At 49.0% G+C, this 19,284-nt stretch overlaps 1 protein-coding gene and 1 long non-coding RNA gene across 3 annotated transcripts in view; both read left to right on the forward strand.

Moving 5' to 3' along the window:
* The first annotated feature begins 227 nt into the window (after window positions 1-227).
* On the forward strand, window positions 228-2,682 carry SOX21 (SRY-box transcription factor 21). Its single transcript, XM_058681892.1, has one exon. The coding sequence runs from the start codon at window positions 254-256 to the stop codon at window positions 1,082-1,084; it is 831 nt and encodes a 276-aa protein (XP_058537875.1). The 5' UTR covers window positions 228-253; the 3' UTR covers window positions 1,085-2,682.
* Window positions 2,683-13,828: 11,146 nt separating this feature from the next.
* The window catches only part of LOC131483589 (uncharacterized), a 32,737-nt gene continuing 27,281 nt past the window's right edge, over window positions 13,829-19,284 (forward strand). The window contains exons 1-2 of one of the 2 annotated variants that reach the window (XR_009247788.1): window positions 13,829-18,810; window positions 18,892-19,057. This is a non-coding gene — a long non-coding RNA (uncharacterized LOC131483589). The remainder of the gene's footprint in view (window positions 18,811-18,891; window positions 19,058-19,284) is intronic. The other variant, XR_009247787.1, reaches the window with a different exon arrangement.

Raw genomic sequence — 19,284 nt, forward strand, 5'->3', positions numbered from 1 at the left:
AGTTACTGTGCCCCCGCGAGGATTTTCCGCAGCTCGGCCGAAGAGACCAGGGCGGCCCGGGGCGCGGCGCGGCCCTGGGCTCGGCCCCTAGCCCCCTCTTCCCGGGCGGGAGCGACGCCGGGGCGCGAAGTGGGGTGCAGTGAGCGCGGGCAGGCCGAACGGGTCCCCGTGGACAGCCAACATTGATTTCCTCCGGGCGGAGGGCGACGGCCCGGGCGGCGGCGGCGGGCTGCAGCCGCGGCACGGCGAGAGCATGTCCAAGCCGGTGGACCACGTCAAGCGGCCCATGAACGCCTTCATGGTGTGGTCGCGGGCTCAGCGGCGCAAGATGGCCCAGGAAAACCCCAAGATGCACAACTCGGAGATCAGCAAGCGCCTGGGCGCCGAGTGGAAGCTGCTCACCGAGTCGGAGAAGCGGCCGTTCATCGACGAGGCGAAGCGCCTGCGCGCCATGCACATGAAGGAGCACCCTGACTACAAGTACCGGCCGCGGCGCAAGCCCAAGACGCTGCTCAAGAAGGACAAGTTCGCCTTCCCGGTGCCCTACGGCCTGGGCGGCGTGGCCGACGCCGAGCACCCGGCGCTCAAGGCGGGCGCCGGGCTGCACGCGGGCGCGGGCGGCGGCCTGGTGCCTGAATCGCTGCTCGCCAATCCCGAGAAGGCGGCCGCCGCCGCTGCCGCCGCCGCCGCGCGCGTCTTCTTCCCGCAGTCGGCCGCCGCCGCTGCCGCCGCCGCCGCCGCCGCCGCCGCCGGCAGCCCCTACTCGCTACTCGACTTGGGCTCCAAGATGGCAGAGATCTCATCGTCGTCGTCCGGCCTCCCGTACGCGTCGTCGCTGGGCTACCCGACCGCGGGCGCCGGCGCCTTCCATGGCGCGGCGGCGGCGGCTGCAGCGGCGGCCGCGGCCGCCGGGGGGCACACGCACTCGCACCCCAGCCCGGGCAACCCGGGCTACATGATCCCGTGCAACTGCAGCGCGTGGCCCAGCCCCGGGCTGCAGCCGCCGCTCGCCTACATCCTGCTGCCGGGCATGGGCAAGCCTCAGCTGGACCCCTACCCCGCGGCCTACGCCGCCGCGCTATGACCCCCGCGGGGCCGCCTCGCGAGGACCGGTGTGCACACGTGTACATATGTATAGGTACGAGCTCCGCGGCCTCCCCGTGCGCCCTCCCGCGACGGGGGCCCCGGTTTGTATGTACATAAGATGTATAGGTGCAGGCAGAGGCAGAGATGCCAGTCGGGGCGCGAGTGGCAGAGCGCGGGAGTGCTCGGGCGAGTGTGCGTGTGGATTCACAGGATCATTTCAGACCCGCACTTCGGCAGCCAACTCTAAGGAGGGCGGTCGTATCCGACAGCAGTTGATGTTTGCTTTGCACTTCGGAACCTGTTGCGTTTGGGCCCACAGAGGTGGAGGAGTAACTGTTTTTGACAAGTTGGGCTTTCCAGTTTTGTTTGTTGGAAGTTTATTGTCGGTTTTGTTTTTGTTTCTCATCTTTTTTTTTTTTTTTTTTTTTTTCCCCTCCTGGTCTGTGTCGCATGCACTCTGTTCAAGTGTTAGGTCTGAAATGGCTAGCACGAGGGAAAAGCTGATGTGTCATGAGTTTCTCGGAGCGAGATGACTCTGAGCAGCCTTGCTCCCTATTTGTACTATTTGACTTCGCAAATCTCTGTTCTCTCAAGCAGAACCCCCAGACGGGATCCATTCTTGACCAGTGACCGGCTCGAATATGGCCTTTTGTATGTGAGATGATCACGCTTTCTTTTGTTTATCACGTCATATGCAAATGAGAGCGAGAGCTCTTAAAAGCAAGGAATGCAAACAAGAAATGTGTATGAGATGAAAAGTTGTCAGTTGGATTTTAGCCCTTAAAAAAAAAAAAAGACTGCTAGGTTTCCCTGAATCCACTTGCTTGGATTTCTGACACAGTTTACAGAAAGATAAAAGGCACTGTTCCTATTATCCCCTTATGGCTGAGTTCACCTTAAGATTGTAAATGTGTATATGTCCGTGAAAACACTGAGTCTGAAAATGTGTTGTTGGCGTTGCCCTAAATTTGAGTCGGTTTTAGACTCTAAAGCATTTTGAGCAAATGTCAAAGTTAACTTTTAAAAATTGCGGGACTATTTCTAGAATCGCAATTTTATCTTAAGAATAAATCAGACTTTTTTGTCTGAGTGGTAATTATATATTTATTATTTAGCAAAACTGAAAAAAGAAAAAGACACCAGAATTGTTTTGACAGATGTCTCTCATTTTCAGCTAGCATTTCTTCACCAACTTGAACCGCTTAAATGTGTTTTGGAGTTTCCTCCCTAATTAGCTTATTTTTTAGATTACCTGCAATTCATTTGCAAATTATGATAAAACACATTTTAGAGAAAAGAACCTCAATTATAGCTTTTTGTTCCTTTTTTAAATGTATATATTTTGACTAATGTTTGTGAATGAAGTTGGCTAACATGTATTTAGTTTCATTTTGACTTTATGTAATATAAAGTTTTAAAAAGTTTAAGTATTGGTTTTAACCTTTATGTGTAAATGGTTTTCTTGTGTGATCTTCTAATTTAATATTAGACGTCTAAACTATATCTGTAAATTAGAATCTGACTATCACTCTGTTCATTTTTTTTGAACAAAGAGTTTAAATAAAGCCTGAACCAGGGAAAAGAGAAAATCCTCTATTTCTTGTTGAGTTCCTAACAAGATTTTTATCTGAATTGCCCTTACGTGCCTGGTCCAGGTGAAGTGTAAGGTATCCTGCAAAGGCAGCCTTTGTTTCACTTTTGAATAGATTTACTAGGAAATCTAAATCAAGCCATTGTTATTCAGAGCCAAAAACCTGATTTATCACATTTTTAATCGTGAATAGGAAAGAAGATAAAAAAAAAAAAACCCAAGTAGTTGTATTATCTTGGGGAAAAAAAAGCATTCATGAAGCAGTAGAACAGAGCCCATTGAAAACATCCAGACCGTTCAAAGCATTTCACTAGTTTCCAGTAACATTTTAAGAGGGGAAAGTTGCCTGACCACTTTATCTTGTTAGTAGGAGAGCCCCACCGCTTAAGTCAGTGTAATTTGTTCCTGTATCTTTGGCATATTCCTTGTTTACACCTTAAGATTTTATTTGGAAAGGTAATCACTACGCACGACAGTGTACAACTTTTGGCCTCTTTAGGGCTTTATTCTGTCATACTAAATTGCTTTAAAGTAGAAGTATAACAAATTCTGATTCAGAGGGTTGAATTTCCAGGGCTAGACAAGTTTCCACTGGAGAAAGGCTTGAAATCATAAAGGATTTTCATTTTAGAAAAGAAATTATAGGGCACCAGGAAGAATATCAGAGGAAAAAAAACATTAACCGTAAGGTGATCTTGATTTTCCGCCCACCGGGATAGAAATTCTCAAGATACAGGACTCAACTAGTCCTAAACTAGTTTCCCCATTGACAGAGACCATCTCTGGGAGCTGCACGTCTTTATAAGCGACCCGACTCTTTTAAGTCATTGTTTTCCCCCAACGGAATAATATTTTAAAAACCATGCAAAGTTTTGGAAATGTGAGAAACAGGCTCTCCTGGTTTGACCCTGATTTACTAATTAAAACGATCCCTCTCCTGTTATTCCCTGAGCTCTTTGCAATATTATAAGTTAATTCATATGGTTCTGAGCGATTATGCAAAACTAATTTGGACTGTCCAGGGGTAATTATCCCTGACACGGTTAATTAAATCCTTTCAAGGCTTCGTCTTTCCCTTTTGTAGCAGCCCATCACTTCTCAACACGGAACTTCCTGCGGCTTGCTGGAAATCACCCCAGCCCTAAATCTTAGTTACCTCCCTGAGCCTTCCAGCTCGGCCCCACCGGCCCGAAGATTCCCCGCCCCCTCCCACCCCTCCCTTTTTCCCAAAGATCAGCTTGTTCTGGGAGGAAGGCTCCTGAGTGTTGGTGAATGAGAAGAGGTCTGGAAAGATGAGTGAAGGGAGGGGGGTGGGGAGTTGCCGGGGGAGGGGGGGGCGGTGAGCACATCACCAACAGATTGTGCGGCTGTGGGGTTGAGTATGTCCACAGGCCCCGCGGGGGTGACTAGTTTATCACCCCTCCGACTCCAGTGCTCTTGCTAACAAGTTGCGCCTGGAGAAAGCCTCCCTCCAAGTTAGCCTGTGCAGAAGTAAGTGGGAGCGACTCTGCGGCAAGAGAGTGGAGAAGGGGCTAGGTGTGTGTGTGTAAGAGTCAAAGTCGCCCACAAATACAGCGCTGGGACTAGGCAAAGAGCTGATGCAGACTTGAGATCTATCTCTCGCTCTTCATCCATCTCCTCTCCCCTTCCTTCCTTTCCTTCCCTTCCTTCCTTCCTTCCTTCCTTCCTTCCTTCCTTCCTTCCTTCCTTCCTTCCTTCCTTCCTTCCTTCCTTCCTCCCTCCCTCCCTACATTTTCCTTTCCTTTTAAGGCTTCAGAAAACCACAACGACATTTTTTAGGTAGTCACGGTTGCCCAAAGGCTGTAAACAAGCCTCACATCGGAGGGGCCAGACGTGCTGCCTTCGGGCTTTGCACAAACAGGTGGAATTTATTCTGTTCCAGCATGAAGAAGCAGAGCTGGGGGACGCCGCCGTGCGAGAGATGGCTTCCGGGAAGCAGTGGAGGTGGCCGCTGTTGTCACTTCTATTGACAATTTCCTCTCCCCCTCACTCCCCCGCCCACGCAAGAAGCAAGAACAAAACAGCGTGCGCCCCTTCTCAGCCCCCGACTCCGGGCGGCCTCCGCGAGGGGCGCAGAAGCTGGAGAGAAGGTCCGACCCGCTCCCCGGAGCAGATAGGGACCCGCGCGCCAGCCAATCAGAGCGCCGCTCGGCGCGGGCGCTCCCCGCCGCCGCCGCCGCCGCCGCCCCCTGCGGGCGAGGGAAGTTCCCCGCAACTCGCGGGCCTCCGCGTCGGTGTCTTTCTTGAGTCCACAGCCCCGCGCAGGCAGAGAGAGCGCCGTCCAAACTTTATTAATCTCTCCCCCGTTCTTTCTCCCTCAGCCCAGTGCATCTCAAAGGTCAGCCCTCTTCTTTTAAAAGACTGATATTATTAATTCACTGACAATCCCCCCCCCCATTTCTTTTTTCTCTCTTGCAGGGGGAAAAAGGGCGGGGGGGGGGGAGAGAAGGCATAGTGAAAGAGCTTTTTTTTTTTTTTACATCTTTTTTTTTTTTTTTTTTTTTTTTGTCCTTCAGTGGGAGCGTTTAGACAGTCGAGGAGGTTTTGTCCGGGAACAAAACGCAGGGTTGGGAGGTTTTGTGAGAGTGTTGTTTGTTGAAGTGGAGCTAAGAAAAAGCGGCGGCTTTCTCCTCATTGTGAAGAAACCAATCAGTGGTATTTGGAAAACTGTTAGCATTGTGCACTTCTTCTGTGTCCATTGTGAGGCGTTTCTTTTCACAAGGTTTTTTTTTCAGCCGATCCAGCTGGCCGGAATGAATAGCGGCGCAATGTGTACACGCTTTGTCCCTCCGGCCTTCAAGTAGCCCCCATTGAATAGACTAAGTTGACACTGCGTGACAGTGAAACAACATAATAAAAAATACATGAGCCCCTGAATAGGAGCAGGCGCATAAATAAATAAAATGGGTGACCAAAACTGGATAAACTGAATGACAAAACGGTGAAAGGGGAACAAAAAGATATTTAACACGCTAGATTAGCATTAGAATGCGATCTACAAGGCAGAACAATTGATGAATAGGTTTACCGGCCAAGAAAGAAATGGACTAAATGCCCTTTGAATAGATATGCTTTTTGCAAGGGCTTTGAATAGATATGCTTTTTGCAAGGGTTGAATGGGAAAAGGTAAAGATGAAGCTATGCAAATGAGCGGGGGAACTTTTTATATATATTCTTTAAACACACACACACACACACACACACACACACACACACACACAGACACCGCGGGAGGAGAGTGCTGCCTCGGGATGTTTATAGAAGCAATAATTGCCATTATTAGCATTGTCTATAGCAGATAGAAAGTGAACAGGTTGGGATAATATAGGGTAGCAGTAATTATTCTTCTAATTAATGGTCCTTTGGTACTTGAAAAAAGAAAAAAGGAAGGGAGAAGTAGAAGTTATGCAGAAGTTAGGTTTCCTTGTGTCCGTTTGCCCAGCGTTGGAATCTGTAGAACAGCAAGTCTGGCGATCCCAAGGTGTGTGCTGATCTTAGAACATTCCGGGGAGCCAATCCTTAGGCTCTGGGTTTGGGGCCTGATTTACATTAATGCTGCGTTTTTGAGAGTCTAATACAGTGTCTGGTACATGGTAGGTGCTGAATGAAGAATTGTGGAATGAAGGAATCTAAATTTCATGGGGGAAGCCGCGCCTCCTGTGGATGTGGGGGGAGGGGAAATACCAAGGTCGCTTTGCCTTTCACCGCCCCCTACCATCCCCGCCCCCTTTATCTCAGGGAGTGGTCCAGGAGGGAAGATCGCCCCCACTTTTCTGAGGGTTCTTCCTTCCTTTGTCCATCTGGGCTGCTGGAAAAGACCTAAAAACCGAACAAGAGAGGAACAACTACTGCCCCCCCATTCCTGTCCTCACCTCTAAATCCACCCCAAAGCCAGAGCTTTTGAGGCGCCCCAGCAGGCCGCATAGAAACATTGTACCCACCCCTTTAAAGAATTAGAATACACTTAAAGCATGGCTTTCTCTTAATTTTCTCCCCTTGCCCCCCCCCTCTTGTCTGTACGTCTTTGACCCAATTCCACAGGACTAGGGAACCTTCTGGCTGAATTGCCGGCGGAGGCAGGGCGCGAACCCGCAGAGATCTGGGCAGTCCTTGGATTCCTTGTGTTGCCCTGGAGGCAGACGTCGGGAGAACCCTTTACAGCAGACGAAGTCCATTATTTTCGATAGTTGACCGCCAGGCCCACCGGGCCGCTGGGCCACCCAGCCGTCGAGCTTTCCAGTTGCTTTCTGAGTTGCCCCTAACTTATATGAACAATGCAAATTATAGACAGAGCTGACAGGTCCCTGCAAACGCGTGGAAACTCCGAGGGCCCTCGGAGCAGCAGCTCTCCCGACCTCCCCGACGGCTGGCGGGAAACTGGGTTTTGAGAAGCAGTGACAATTGCTTCTGAATTGTGGTGACAATGGGAGGAGGGAGAATCCCAAACTCTAAAAGCAGGGTTTTTTTTTCCTTCTTCTTTTTTAAAGAAGCAATTGAGCCTTACCAAGTGAGGGGGGCCGCGCGGAAGCCTCGCATATTTTAAAGTGTAACCCGAGCCTTCACGGTTTCAGCTTCACTTAAAACATGCAAATTCTTAGAAACTGACAAATCTGAAAAACTTGCAGTGAGCTCTATCCGGGATAAACCCGTTCAAAGTCACTTTAAGGTGATAAAATTCACAGCGATTCGGGGTGATGCGCATTTGAGGGGGAGGCAGCGACCTGTTGGATTGGGGTTCCAGGTTCCAGGTGGCCGCTGGGCCTCCGGCGACCGCCTCGACGCAAAGCGGGGAAGTGGTAGCCACAGGGCAACCGGTAAAGGCATCTTCGCTTTGGTGACCCCCACCGCCCGGTCCCACTCCTCACCCCAGCCCCTTCAGTGCATGCTTTGTCAGGTAGCCTCCGTCACTGTCGCCGCGGCCGCCCCATCATTCACACTTGACTGAAGGAAATAAAATCGGCTTCGGCTTTTTAATTCCTTTTGAAGATGTTTCCACCTGATTTCTACCTCCTTTGGGCTCTTCGCTTGATTGGGGGAGGGGTTATTTAGGGACTTCTTGACAAACAGCACAAGTTTGGGTACTAATTGTAAACACCCCGTTGCTCTCTTTGAATGTATTTATTATCATATTAGCCGAGTACTTGGAGACACACGGCCTATTACTCATTTCCAGCCTCTAGGCAAAGAATTCTCCTACTGAGATCGACCAGTAAAACCAGATTTCTTGAGGGAAATTACGAGGACGTCTTCAGAGTCTCTTCACGGAATGATATTACTGGATTGTCAATTTCACTTGAACAGCCTCCTCCCTACCCGGCCCAGCCTTACTGTTTTATTTCGGGATCACCCCAAGGTAATTAGCCACTCGCAGAAAGCTTGGAATCTCAAAGGGAGAGGCGCAGCCTAGGATAACAGAGACCAAGTGAGGCTTTTCAGATTCGGTTGGCTCCACTGGGGCTCCCTTTTTCATAAGGTCAGGAGTAGAGAGAAGTCTGTTTGCAAGAGGGAATACCTTTAAAAGGGCTCTCAGGAACCCAGGATGTGTGTGTCGGGGGAAGGAGGGGAGGGGGCAAGCTTCCCAGAATATTATCCCCATGACACCGCAGGAAACCCAGTCTGTCCTCTCCAGAGTTCCCCGCAGGTACCGCCAGTGAGTTCAGGGGACTTTACAGCGCTTTCCCCATTTGCTCATTTTATGTTCAAAAGTTCGGGCGGGCGCGCGCGCGCGCGCGCACACACACACACACACACACACCTGCTTTGGAGTGGACCCGGGTTCATTTACCGCCATATATAACGTAAAGCCCGGGTGTGGGAATAGCCGCCGAGATTCCGACAGACTGAAGTCCATGCGAGCGTGCGTCGAGTCGGAAGAAATTGCGTGGAATTATGACTGCGCCCAAAAAACACACGCGAATTCTTCCCACCAACGTTTTCGCGAGCGCTCCCCCTCACTCTCTCCTGCCTAGCTGAAATTTTGGTAAGGCTGTTTGCTTTAAACTGGATCACTTGAATGGTGGCCTACATGGCCTCACCTTGCCAGCATAGACCGGCTCAGTGGCGAGGAGAGAGAGAGCCTGGGAGAGCAGATAGAGAACCTTTTCAGGGAGGCGTAGGAAAAGTGGGTGCTGAGCGAAACGGAAGGTAGAGAGAGAAGGTGAAAGAAAAAGGACATAGGGATGAGAAAACGAATAGAACTGCAGCACTATTGACACTCCCTCTTGCCTTCGGGTTCAACACCTGGGAAAGGTGCAGCCGAGGGCGGGTGAGGGACAGGACCTGCCCAACAGCAGGAACCCCAGACTTCCAGACGCCCCCCCCCCCCAACCCAGACTCCTCTGCAAGGTCCCTGCCGCTTCAGCCCCTACTGAGAAGAGTGGTCCGGTTGGGGAGGGCAGGAGTGGGAGGCGATGATCACGCGGGCTCTGACACGTTCCGCGTGGAACTGAGGGATCCCGAAGCGAGGAAGGGCCCTGAAGCCCCCCCACCCCCACCCGTCCTCAGCCCCTGCAACGCCTGCTCTGCGGTTGGAGCCGCCTTAGAAAGAGGAGTCTCTGGAATTGGGGCCAGCCTCTCCTCCACGAATTTAATCCCTGCAGACCCACAGTGGAAAACGCATTCTGTGCTGCCTGAAACTTACTTACGAAAAATAAACAGCAATTATGATAGCACTTTAGAAGCGGGGTGGGTGCAAGCGTGGGACGTGGAGCTAAAGCTCTTGTTTTTCCCTGGGAAATCTGCCCTTATAGACCTTTAGGACAACCTGGGAGCTCTTCCCAGCTTCCAGCGAGCCTGGGGGCATAAATAAGGCCCTTAGCTAATCGCCCCAATCCCGCTTCTCAGCCACCGCCTCACTTGGGGGCCGCTTGGGAACTGGGCTATGGGACAAAAGCGTAGGCTGCTTTGCCCCAGACCAGGGCTTCCTCGCGCTTCTGGAGCCCAAGCCCAAGTTGGCTGTTCTTCCTTTCCAGGGACTCGGTTTTCTCCTGCAAACCTAGACTTGAGTAAGTAGTTAGAGCGGTTGATGAATATGTATTCGAACGGACTGTTTAAGGCCGCGTGAATAAACATGAGCCCGCGGCAGCAGCGCCCTTCACCTCTCTGGGAGGCGGGGAGACTGCACTCGCGAGTCTCGAATGCCTGATACCACCGGGACGGGGGTCGGCCGCAGCAGAGCTGAGTCTCTCTGAGCCCCCACACCGGCTACACCCCCTCCCCTCCCCCCCCCACATGAATTCCAGAACGCACAGCGGGTGGCACAGGTCAGCGCGCACCCACTCCCCGGGGTCTTTGGAGACCGTTTCCTTTCTCGAAAGCTGCCTTGAGTTTTGTTACTGAGGTGCAGACTTTGGGAACCTAGCGGGTGGGAGAGGCGCTCTTCTCCCTCTCCAACTTTTGGGCTCGCATTACTCAACGCGAGTCTCTGCTCTGCGCAAAACTAGAGAACCCTGAACTTGTCCCCGGGTCTGACGGAGGGAGGTCGTGACCCACCTGGGGGAGAAGAAAACGTCGAGTTTCGGGTTCCAGGGAGGGGACTGCCCTCGCCGAAGGCAGAAGGCGTTTGTTTTCCGATGTGGTCGGGCAGAGGGGAGGCCGCGGGGAACAACTACCCACCTACCACCTTTCCAAAGCCCCCGCCACCTCCCGCTGGGAAAAGTCGCCCTCGGGCCTCTTTGTCTCCCTGGAGCCGGGGCGTCTGCGTCTTTGGAGGCTGTGAGGAATAACAAAGCTGAATGTACACGCAGGCCTCGGCAGCTTCACCACCCGCACCCGCCAAAGGCCCCCACGTCTCTGTTTTCTCCGATGCACGCACTGGGCGACAGGCCTGGGCCGGGCCAGAATCCGGTGCCGGCGGCGGGAGCGCAGCCCGGGAGCTCAGCAGGAGGCAGAGGCTTAGCTTGCCCCTGGCCCGGGCCCTGGAGGACCAGTCGAGATCCAAGCCTCCTCCGACCCTGAGGCCTTCCTCAAGCCTCAGACTCCCTCAGCCTCGGAAATGCCAGCGCCCCACGTTCGCCCTCCACTTCAGTGTGAGAGGAGGAAAGTGGGCTTCCGCACCCCCCACACCGTGCGCCCCGGGACAGCGACCCTTCCCACAGCAAAGAAGCGCTGGGAGGTGGCAAGCGATCCGCATCCCCAGGCCGCGGGGTTCAGTGGCTAGCGCACTCCTTGGAGTTATTTTTGCTAGCGCTTGTCAGAGGCCAAGAAAATGCGGTCTTTGAGATAAAGAGGAGGGTTTGTCTTCCAGCTGAAGCTCTGGGGACTAGATCCAGGCCGTGTTTCTACCCTGATCGCACCCCGGAGGCTTACTCAAAAAGGGTTCCCTGAAAATAAAGACTTGTCCGCTGCAGTAGGCTTGGGGCATCGCTCCAGGCCAGGTCACCTTCATGGGTGAGGCGGTATAAAGGCCGCTCTAGGACACGACTGCAAGCTCTTCCTGCAGGAAGAACAGGGCTGGTAGTTGTAGAAGCAGAGGGCAAGCCTTGGGGAAGGTTTGGAGAATTCCAAATGGTTCCGTTTGCTTTCGGCTGGGGAAATACCCTCACAAGAGGGTCAGGAGTGGGCGAAGAGAAGGTACTCGGGGTTCTGGACTAAAAGATGGGGGCAAAGCTGGACAGAACACATCTGGGATAAATTTCATCCATATAATAGCAAGGCAGAGAACACTAAGTCATTTGGAGATGGGGATGAGCCAATCATAAGAACTGCTCTTCCTGAGCTCCTAATTTGTGCCAGGAGCACCCCATCAGGCGCCTAAGAAGCATCGTTCACATTGTACCCTGTGTGAATGGCGCCCCCCTTTGCAACAGTAAGATTTCCCTTCTGACATCCTGGAAAAATCCACAGAAGTCCCTTGATGATTTACTGTTTCTGATGTACTCTGCTCTCCAAGCTGAAATTCACTTTATCATGACTGTGGGCAGATGGGTCTGGGATGCTGTTAGTCAAGCTAGAAAAGTTCGTCTCCTATTCATTATAGCATTATACACAGTAGCGGAGATAGGGAAGAATGTAAACATCTGTGAATACATGAATGGATAAAGAAGATGTGTACATACATACACACACACATACATATATACCACAGTGTGTGTGTGTGTGTGTGTGTGTGTGTGTGTATCACATCTTCTTTATCCATTCATCTAATCACAGATGTTTACATTCTTCTCTATCTCCGCTATTGTAAATAATGCTACACACACACACACACACACACACACACACACACACACATACACACACACTGGACTACTACTCAGCCATAAAAAAGAATGAATTCTTGCCATTTGTGACAACATGGATGGACCTAGAGGGTACTATGCTAAGTGAAATAAGTCAGACCAAAAAGGAAAAATACTGTATGATTCATTTATACATGGAATCTAAAAAATAAAACAAGCAAACAAAACAAAAACAGACTCATAGATACAGAAAACAAACTGGTGGTTGCCAGAAGGGAGTTGTGTGGTGGGGGGGAATGGGCAACATAGGTGAAAGGGATAAGAGGTACAAACGTCCAGTTATAAAGTAAATAAGACACTGGGATATGATGCACAGCACAGGGACTATAGTCAATAATATTGTAACAACTTTGGTGATAAGGTAACTACACTTACTGTGATGACCATTTTATAACATATATAAACATTAAATCACTATGTTGTACACCTAAAACAATATTGTACGTCAATTATTCTTCAATTTACAAAAAGAAAGAAAGAAAAATTTGTCTCACTTTTCTGCTTCAACAAAACAAGCCACTAAAAAGCCTTTTCCCTTGAACTACAAATGTTGAAAGGCAAAGTCTTCTGGCTTAATAGGGCTTTTGAAAAGTGAGAGAAACCCATGCGTGAAAACCCAGCTGGTGAGTGAATTCCTCAGACGGAGCCACATCTTTTCTCTCACTTCCTTGTTTCCTTCTCCTACTCATGCTTCCTTGTGGGTCTTCTGACATTTTTATGAGTCAAAGAATAAAACTGCTAGTAAACCCTGGTAGTGTGCTTTAAATGCACCACTGTTAAGGATTTGAGAGGGTAGAGCTGTGTCAGTCTAGATTTAGAATCCTGGCTATGCTGAAGGCTCCGACAGAGGAAGAAAGGAAAGCAAAGCCTGGATCTTCGTGTGATCTCCTACCATTCTACCAGGTATTCGGTTGCTAATGAGCAGATACCGCACTGAACCCCCACAGCGACCTACCTACCTACCAATTTCACACCCACAAATGCTGCCTTCTTTCCTGTGACTACAAATGGACAACCACTGCTCACAGCAAGGGCCAGCCTCTCCACTTGGGCATTAGACCCCATCTCCTTTCTGGTAGGTGACCTCTCAGATGCCCCCGAATGACCCCCACTTCCTGGAATTCATGCCTTTGTGTCAACCTCTCCTTTTGAGTGTGGGCTGGACCTAGTGATTTGCTTCTAACCAAAAAGTGATGGGATGGCATTTCCTAATTAAATTATAGAAATGATGACTCCCTCTCCCCCCCTTTCTCTCTCGGCTCTTGCTCTGGGGGAAGTCAGCTGCCATTTTGTGAGATGCTCCATAGAGAGCCCCACCTGGCAAGGATTGGATGGTCCTCTAACCAAAGGCCAACAAGGACCTGAAGCCTGCCACCAATAGAGCAAGTAACATGGAAATGGATCCTGACCCAGTGGAGCCTTGAGACAGGGCAGCTGGGGCTGACTCTTGATTGTGGTCTTGGGAAAGATCCTGAGCCAGAGGTCCTCAACAAGGCACCCCTGGATCTCTAAGCCACAGAAATCATGAGATAATCAATGTTTATTGTTTGAAGCCATTAAGTTTGAGGATGATTTGTTATGGTGCAAGAGATAACTAATATACCATGTGACATATGTAAGGATATGGCTCCAGAAAATCTCTCCCCTTTCTCTTGCAATAGCAAAATTTTCCCTCCCTACTTAATCATTCTTGCCAGCATAAAAATAAATGCTATGCTCTCTTTCTTTTTATTTATTTATTTTGAGAGAAAGAGAGAGAGAGAGAGGTAGAGAAAGCACGAGTGGAGGAGGGGCAGAGAGAGGAGGAGGAGGAGGAGGAGGAGGAGGAGGAGGAGGAGGAGAGAGAGAGAGAGAATCCCAAGCAGGTGCTGCACTGTCAGTGAGGAGCCTGATGTGGGGCTCGAACCCACTAACTGTGAGATCATGACCTGAACGGAAGTCAAGAGTCAGACACTTAACCAACTGAGCTACCCAGGTGCCACAAATGTTATTCTCTCTTAAAACAAACAAACAAAAAAACCTCTCGTGACTCCATTTTCCCCTCTAGCTACCATTCCACTTCTCTGCGCCCCTTTATAGTGAATTTGTTAAAACAACAACAACAACAAATGATGTCTATATTCCCTATTTCTATTTCCCTGTTTCCTCTTTTCCTTAAACTCCTTCCAGTCAGAGTTTGTCCCCTCCCCCAACACCACCCATCAAAACCTGTTCTGACCCGGGTCACTGATGACTTCATAAATCAAATGGTCAGTTCTCATCGACAGCATTTGAGAGAGTTGGTCACTCCTCCTGGGAGCTATGTGGCGGCTAAGCAACCACACTCACCTGGTTCTTCTGCTACATCACTGGACCCTCTCTCCTAGTCTGCCTTCCTGATTTCACTTCTCTCCAACCTCTTGTCAAGTTTTATCAGATAAGATACGGATTCATTTCATATTCTCATCTCATAGCTGAATGTTTGTGTCCTTCTGCCCCAAATTCATGTCAGAATCTGAGGCGCAGTGTGATGTTATTTGGAGGTGGGGATTTTGAGAAGGGATTAGGTCATGAAGGTGGAGTGGGATTAATGCCAAGAGACTCCAGAGAGCTCCCTTGCCCTTTCTGCCATTGGAGAACACAGCCAGAAGACAGCCGTCTGTGACTCAAGCAGCAGGCCCTCACCAGACAGAGTCGGTCCCGGACTTCCCGACCTCTAGAACTCTGAGGAATACGTTTCTGTTGTTTATAAGCCACCCAGCCTACGGTATTCTGTTTTAGTAGCTGGAATGGACTAGGACTTTCTCCAACCTTCAAATGAATTGCAATTGTCTTGGGAAATTATTTTAACAGTGTAGGAAACCACTGTAATGTAAATTACGTATCTTCATAACCAGCAATATGGGTTTATCAGTTAGTATGAGCCAGAGTAAGCGGAAGTAACCTATAAACCCTGAATCTCAGTGGTTTACAAAACAAAAGTTTATTTTCAGTCTGACTCAGGTTAGTAGGGGGAGTGTGCTCATCCAGGCTGATAGAGATTCTTTTGTTTTTTAATTTTTTTAAATTTTACTAAATTTTTTTTGTAATGCTTATTTATTTTTGAGAGAGAGAGAGAGAGAGAGAGCAAGGGAGGAGCAGAGAGAGAGGGAGACACAGAATCTGAGCTGTCAGCACAGAGCCGGACGCGGGGCTCAAACCCATGAACAGTGAAATCATGACCTGAACCAAAGTCAAGAGTCAGACACTTAACCAACTGAGCCACCCAGGTGCCCCCAGGCTGATAGAGATTCTATGTTAATAGACCTCTATTTTGCTGACTGCTTCAGCAGGGGAATACAGCATAACAACCATACACGGGCTCTTAAAGCTCCTCACTAAAAATTATGCACATCACTTCTTGCGTCTGTTTAGTCAAAGTAAGTCTTGTGGCCATACCAAACCTCAAAAGGGGCACAGAAATACCATCCCGACCACGTGCCCAGAAGGTGGAGAGCCAGAAATATTTGATGAACTCAGTATTGACCATCTCAATAGGTTTTATGTTAAACATCCTCAATCTTAAAAGAAAACATTACCAACTGGGCTCCTTTGTATTAAGAGACAATGTTATCTGGAAGAAAATGTGGCTAAAGCGCCCCTGACTTAACCAGTGGTCTTTTTACCTCCCGTAATTGAAAAGAGTTCCTATGGCTTTGCAGGTGCAGCCAAATTTGGGAAAGCCATGTGATGCTTGCTGCTCTGCCTTTCATCTCAGGCTTTGATAAAAAATGTCCATCTCCTCTCTGAATTCACAGCTTGCCAGGCGGTCTGTTGCAGTGGAGGATTTCTGGAAGGTCCATAACCCCACTGAGGGATTTGAAACTGTACTTCAGCAGTACAGCTCAAGAGTTTCTTATTTCCTGAATTTATGCACCCCTCCCCCCCAAAAAAAGCCAGACTCTTCCTTCCATCTTTCCAATCTTGTCTCTACCCACTCCACATAAGCACTCATACATTCATCCTGATACACACGCCCCATCGAATGACTCTCTTTCGGGACCTGGTGTTGTAATTCTACATTTGTCCCCCCCTCCAAAGTCCTTCCCATCATTCAAAGATCTACTCAAATTTCATCTTTTTCTAGATCTCACACCCTGCCAAGTTCTGATGCCATTTGGCTTTTTTCCCCTTCTGTTTCTCATTGTATTTTTGTTGTTGCTGTTTTTGTTCTATTAGGCACTTCCTGGCTTCATTGAATTGAATAATTCTCTGTATGTGTGTGTATCAACACAACTGTGTGAAAAGAAGAGTATCTTACTTAGCTTTGTATATCAAAATGGCCCCCTCTCCTTTCCCCAGTGCCTGGCCTAGACTCTGGTCCTCAGTAAATGTTTGTAATAATATACTCTCTGTGTTGGAATATCTTCTTTCTGAACCTACCAACAATTGGAAACGCTTCTAGCTTTAATCAACTTTCTTTTCTCTTCTGATCTTATTATGTGTGGTCTCACTGTGAGTGTTTCAGTTAGTTCAACTCTAAATGCCAGATTTACTTCCAAGAAGCCTAAATCTTAACATTTAAATATGAGATTATATCTTCTGGGCTCATATCTTGTCTGTATCTTGTGGGATAAAGGGCTGAAGGAAGGAGATCGTTGAACACCCAATATGAGAAGAACCTTTCTGTATTAGTTGGGGTTATTAATGTGAGTTGTTATAACAAAAAAAAAACAAACCAAAATCTCAGTGGCTCAACACAATTTTTCATGCATATCATAGTCCAAGGCAGGACATGTGGCTCCTCTTTAAGTAGTGACTTGGGACCCAAACTTCTTCCATGTTGTAGTGAGGCCATCACCTAGGGCCTTCTGGATTCTCTGCATTCAGCTGACTGACAGGCCCAGACAGCCCATGGAACTTGCAGGGGTTTTATGCCCATGCCTGGAAACAGGAGGCATCACTTTAGCCTATAATTCTCTGGCTAACACCTCCACCTAGTAATAAGGATTGCTGGGAAATCGATTCCACTGGTGTACCAAGACAAAGAAGAGAGGATTGGTAAACATCTACCTTGTTACTTTCAAAGGACCTACAAAGTTATTTCTTCACTGTGCAATATTGAGACATTGTTCCAACACTTTCTTGAACAGGGAGATTTGAATCCATGTAAAGGGGGCACGGGGAGCTTCCCTGTAACCACGCTGAATTTCTAGTCCTCTCCTTTGTCTATAAATCCCAGAATTTACTCTCAAAGCCACCCCTCCCCCCAACAACAACGACAACAACAACAAAAAGAATAAAGAGATAGGTATGCAGTCTCTTCCATCAGGTTATTCTCTTCTCTCCCTGAACCCAGGCTACAGGAAACGTTCTCAGAGAATGTTTTTCAACCTTAACAGAGCATTAGGGTCAATGTGAGCTTCTGAACCATTCCATTGAACATTACTCCCTCCTCCTAGAAACACTTCCTTCCCTCAGCCTCCAGGATCCCACTCTTTCTTGACTTTCCTCCTGTCTATCCCATCCTATCTCCTTTTTCTGTTTTTTCTTCTTTCCACTAGCCTTAAATAGTAGGGTGCTCCAGGGCTCAGCCCTGGAAACTTGTCTCATCTCTGTCCAAGCTCATTCCCTTGATGATTGTATTAGTTTTCTATTTATGGCATAATACGTTACCACAAACCAAGTGGCTTACATGGACATCCCTTGTCGACTCACAGTTCTGTAGGTCAGAAGTCAATGCGTGGTGTGGATGGGTCCTCTGCTCAGGGTCTCAGAAACGGAAGTCAGCGGGTCAGCTGGGCTGCATTCTCATCTGCAGGTTCTGGAGAAGACCTGCTTTCCAAGCTCAGTCACGCTCAGCTTTAGAGTTCAGTTCCACAAGATTGTAGGACTGAGGCCCCCATTCTCCCTCTGGTTTTCAGCTGGGAACTGCCCTTGGCTCCTACAGGCTGCCTACGTTCCTTGCCATGTGGCTCCCATCCTCCAGCTTCAAAGCTAGAGATGGAGACTTTCTTATGCATGTAATCCCTCTTGCTTCAAATTCCTCTCCTCTCCCGTCTCTGCCCTCTAGAGCCAGATTCAGAGGGCTCATGGAATTAGGTCAGGTGCACTTGATTATCCCCTTTGACTAAATCGAAGTCAGCTGATTAGTAACAACTATGGACTGAATGTTGGTATCTGCTCCCCATTCATATGCTGAGCCCCTAACCCCTAGCCAGTGTGATGGTATTTGGAGATGGGACCTTTGGGAGGTAATTAGGGTTTGAAGAGGTCATGAGGGTGGGGCCTTCATGATGGGTTTAGTGCCCTTGTAACAAGACATGCCAGGGGGCTTCCTCTTTGTGCCCTCCCACCCCATCCCTCAGCTGCTCTCTTTCTCTCTCGCTACCAGGCAGGGACACAGCAAGGCAGTGGCCATCTGTAAACCAGGAAGAGACTTCTCCCTGGTAACTGACCATGCTGGCACCCTGGTCTCAGACTTCTATCCTCCCAGTCAGTGGGATTTTGTTACGGCAGCCCTAGCAGACCTATACAGTAACCTTAGTTATACCTGCAAAATCCCCTTTGCCATATACTGTAATGTAATCATAGGAGAAAAATCTCACTATGTTCACAGAATCCACCCCTAGTTAAGGGGAAGAGATTCTAAAATCTCTGGAGAGGGTGATAATGTTAGAGTGGTGTTCGCCTCAATAATCCCACTTAGTCTCATGGCTTTAAATATCATCTATATGCTCATGATTCTCAAATTTATTTCTCCAGTGTAGACCTGTCTCCAAACCTAGACTTTCTATCTACCTCCTAGACGTTTCCACTTGGATGTTTTCCAGGCGCCTCGAACTTCACATAGATGCCACCAAATTCTCCGTCTTCCCGCGCAGACCTGCTCCTCACATAATCTTTCGACCTCAGGTACTGGCAGCACAATCTTTCCTACAGTTCAGGTGAAACCCCTTGAGGCATTCCTGATTCCTCCCTTTCTCTGTGCTGCAGCCATCAGGAAGTCCTCTGGAGTCTAGCTTCAAGGGCCCACGCCGTCAGAATCTCTCATATGAATTACTGCAACAATCCCTGTTCCAGTTCCTATTGCTGCCTAAACAAATCACCGCAGATGTAACAACTTCAAACAACACCGACTTCCTATCTTGCAAATGTGAAGGTCAGAGGTCCCGGGGCTCTGGCCAGATTCTCTGCTCAGGGTCTCGGTGAGACCAGGATCAAGGTGTCCATTGGCTTGGGCTTTAATCTGGAGCCTCTGAGGGGAAAATCCTCTTCTAGCTTCCTTCAGGTCCTTGTCAGGACTCAGATGCTTTTCATGGTTTCCTCTTCCTGCCTTCTCTTTCTGCCACCTTCCTCTTACTCCAGCTGAAGAAAGCTCTCTGCTTT

This window comes from Neofelis nebulosa, chromosome 1 (assembly GCF_028018385.1).
Source record: "Neofelis nebulosa isolate mNeoNeb1 chromosome 1, mNeoNeb1.pri, whole genome shotgun sequence".
In the NCBI taxonomy this organism is placed as follows: Eukaryota; Metazoa; Chordata; class Mammalia; order Carnivora; family Felidae; genus Neofelis; species Neofelis nebulosa.

Bases quoted from the DNA above. Each gene is read 5' to 3' on its own strand.
- SOX21 (XM_058681892.1), top strand. From the start codon at position 254: ATGTCCAAGCCGGTGGACCACGTCAAGCGGCCCATGAACGCCTTCATG.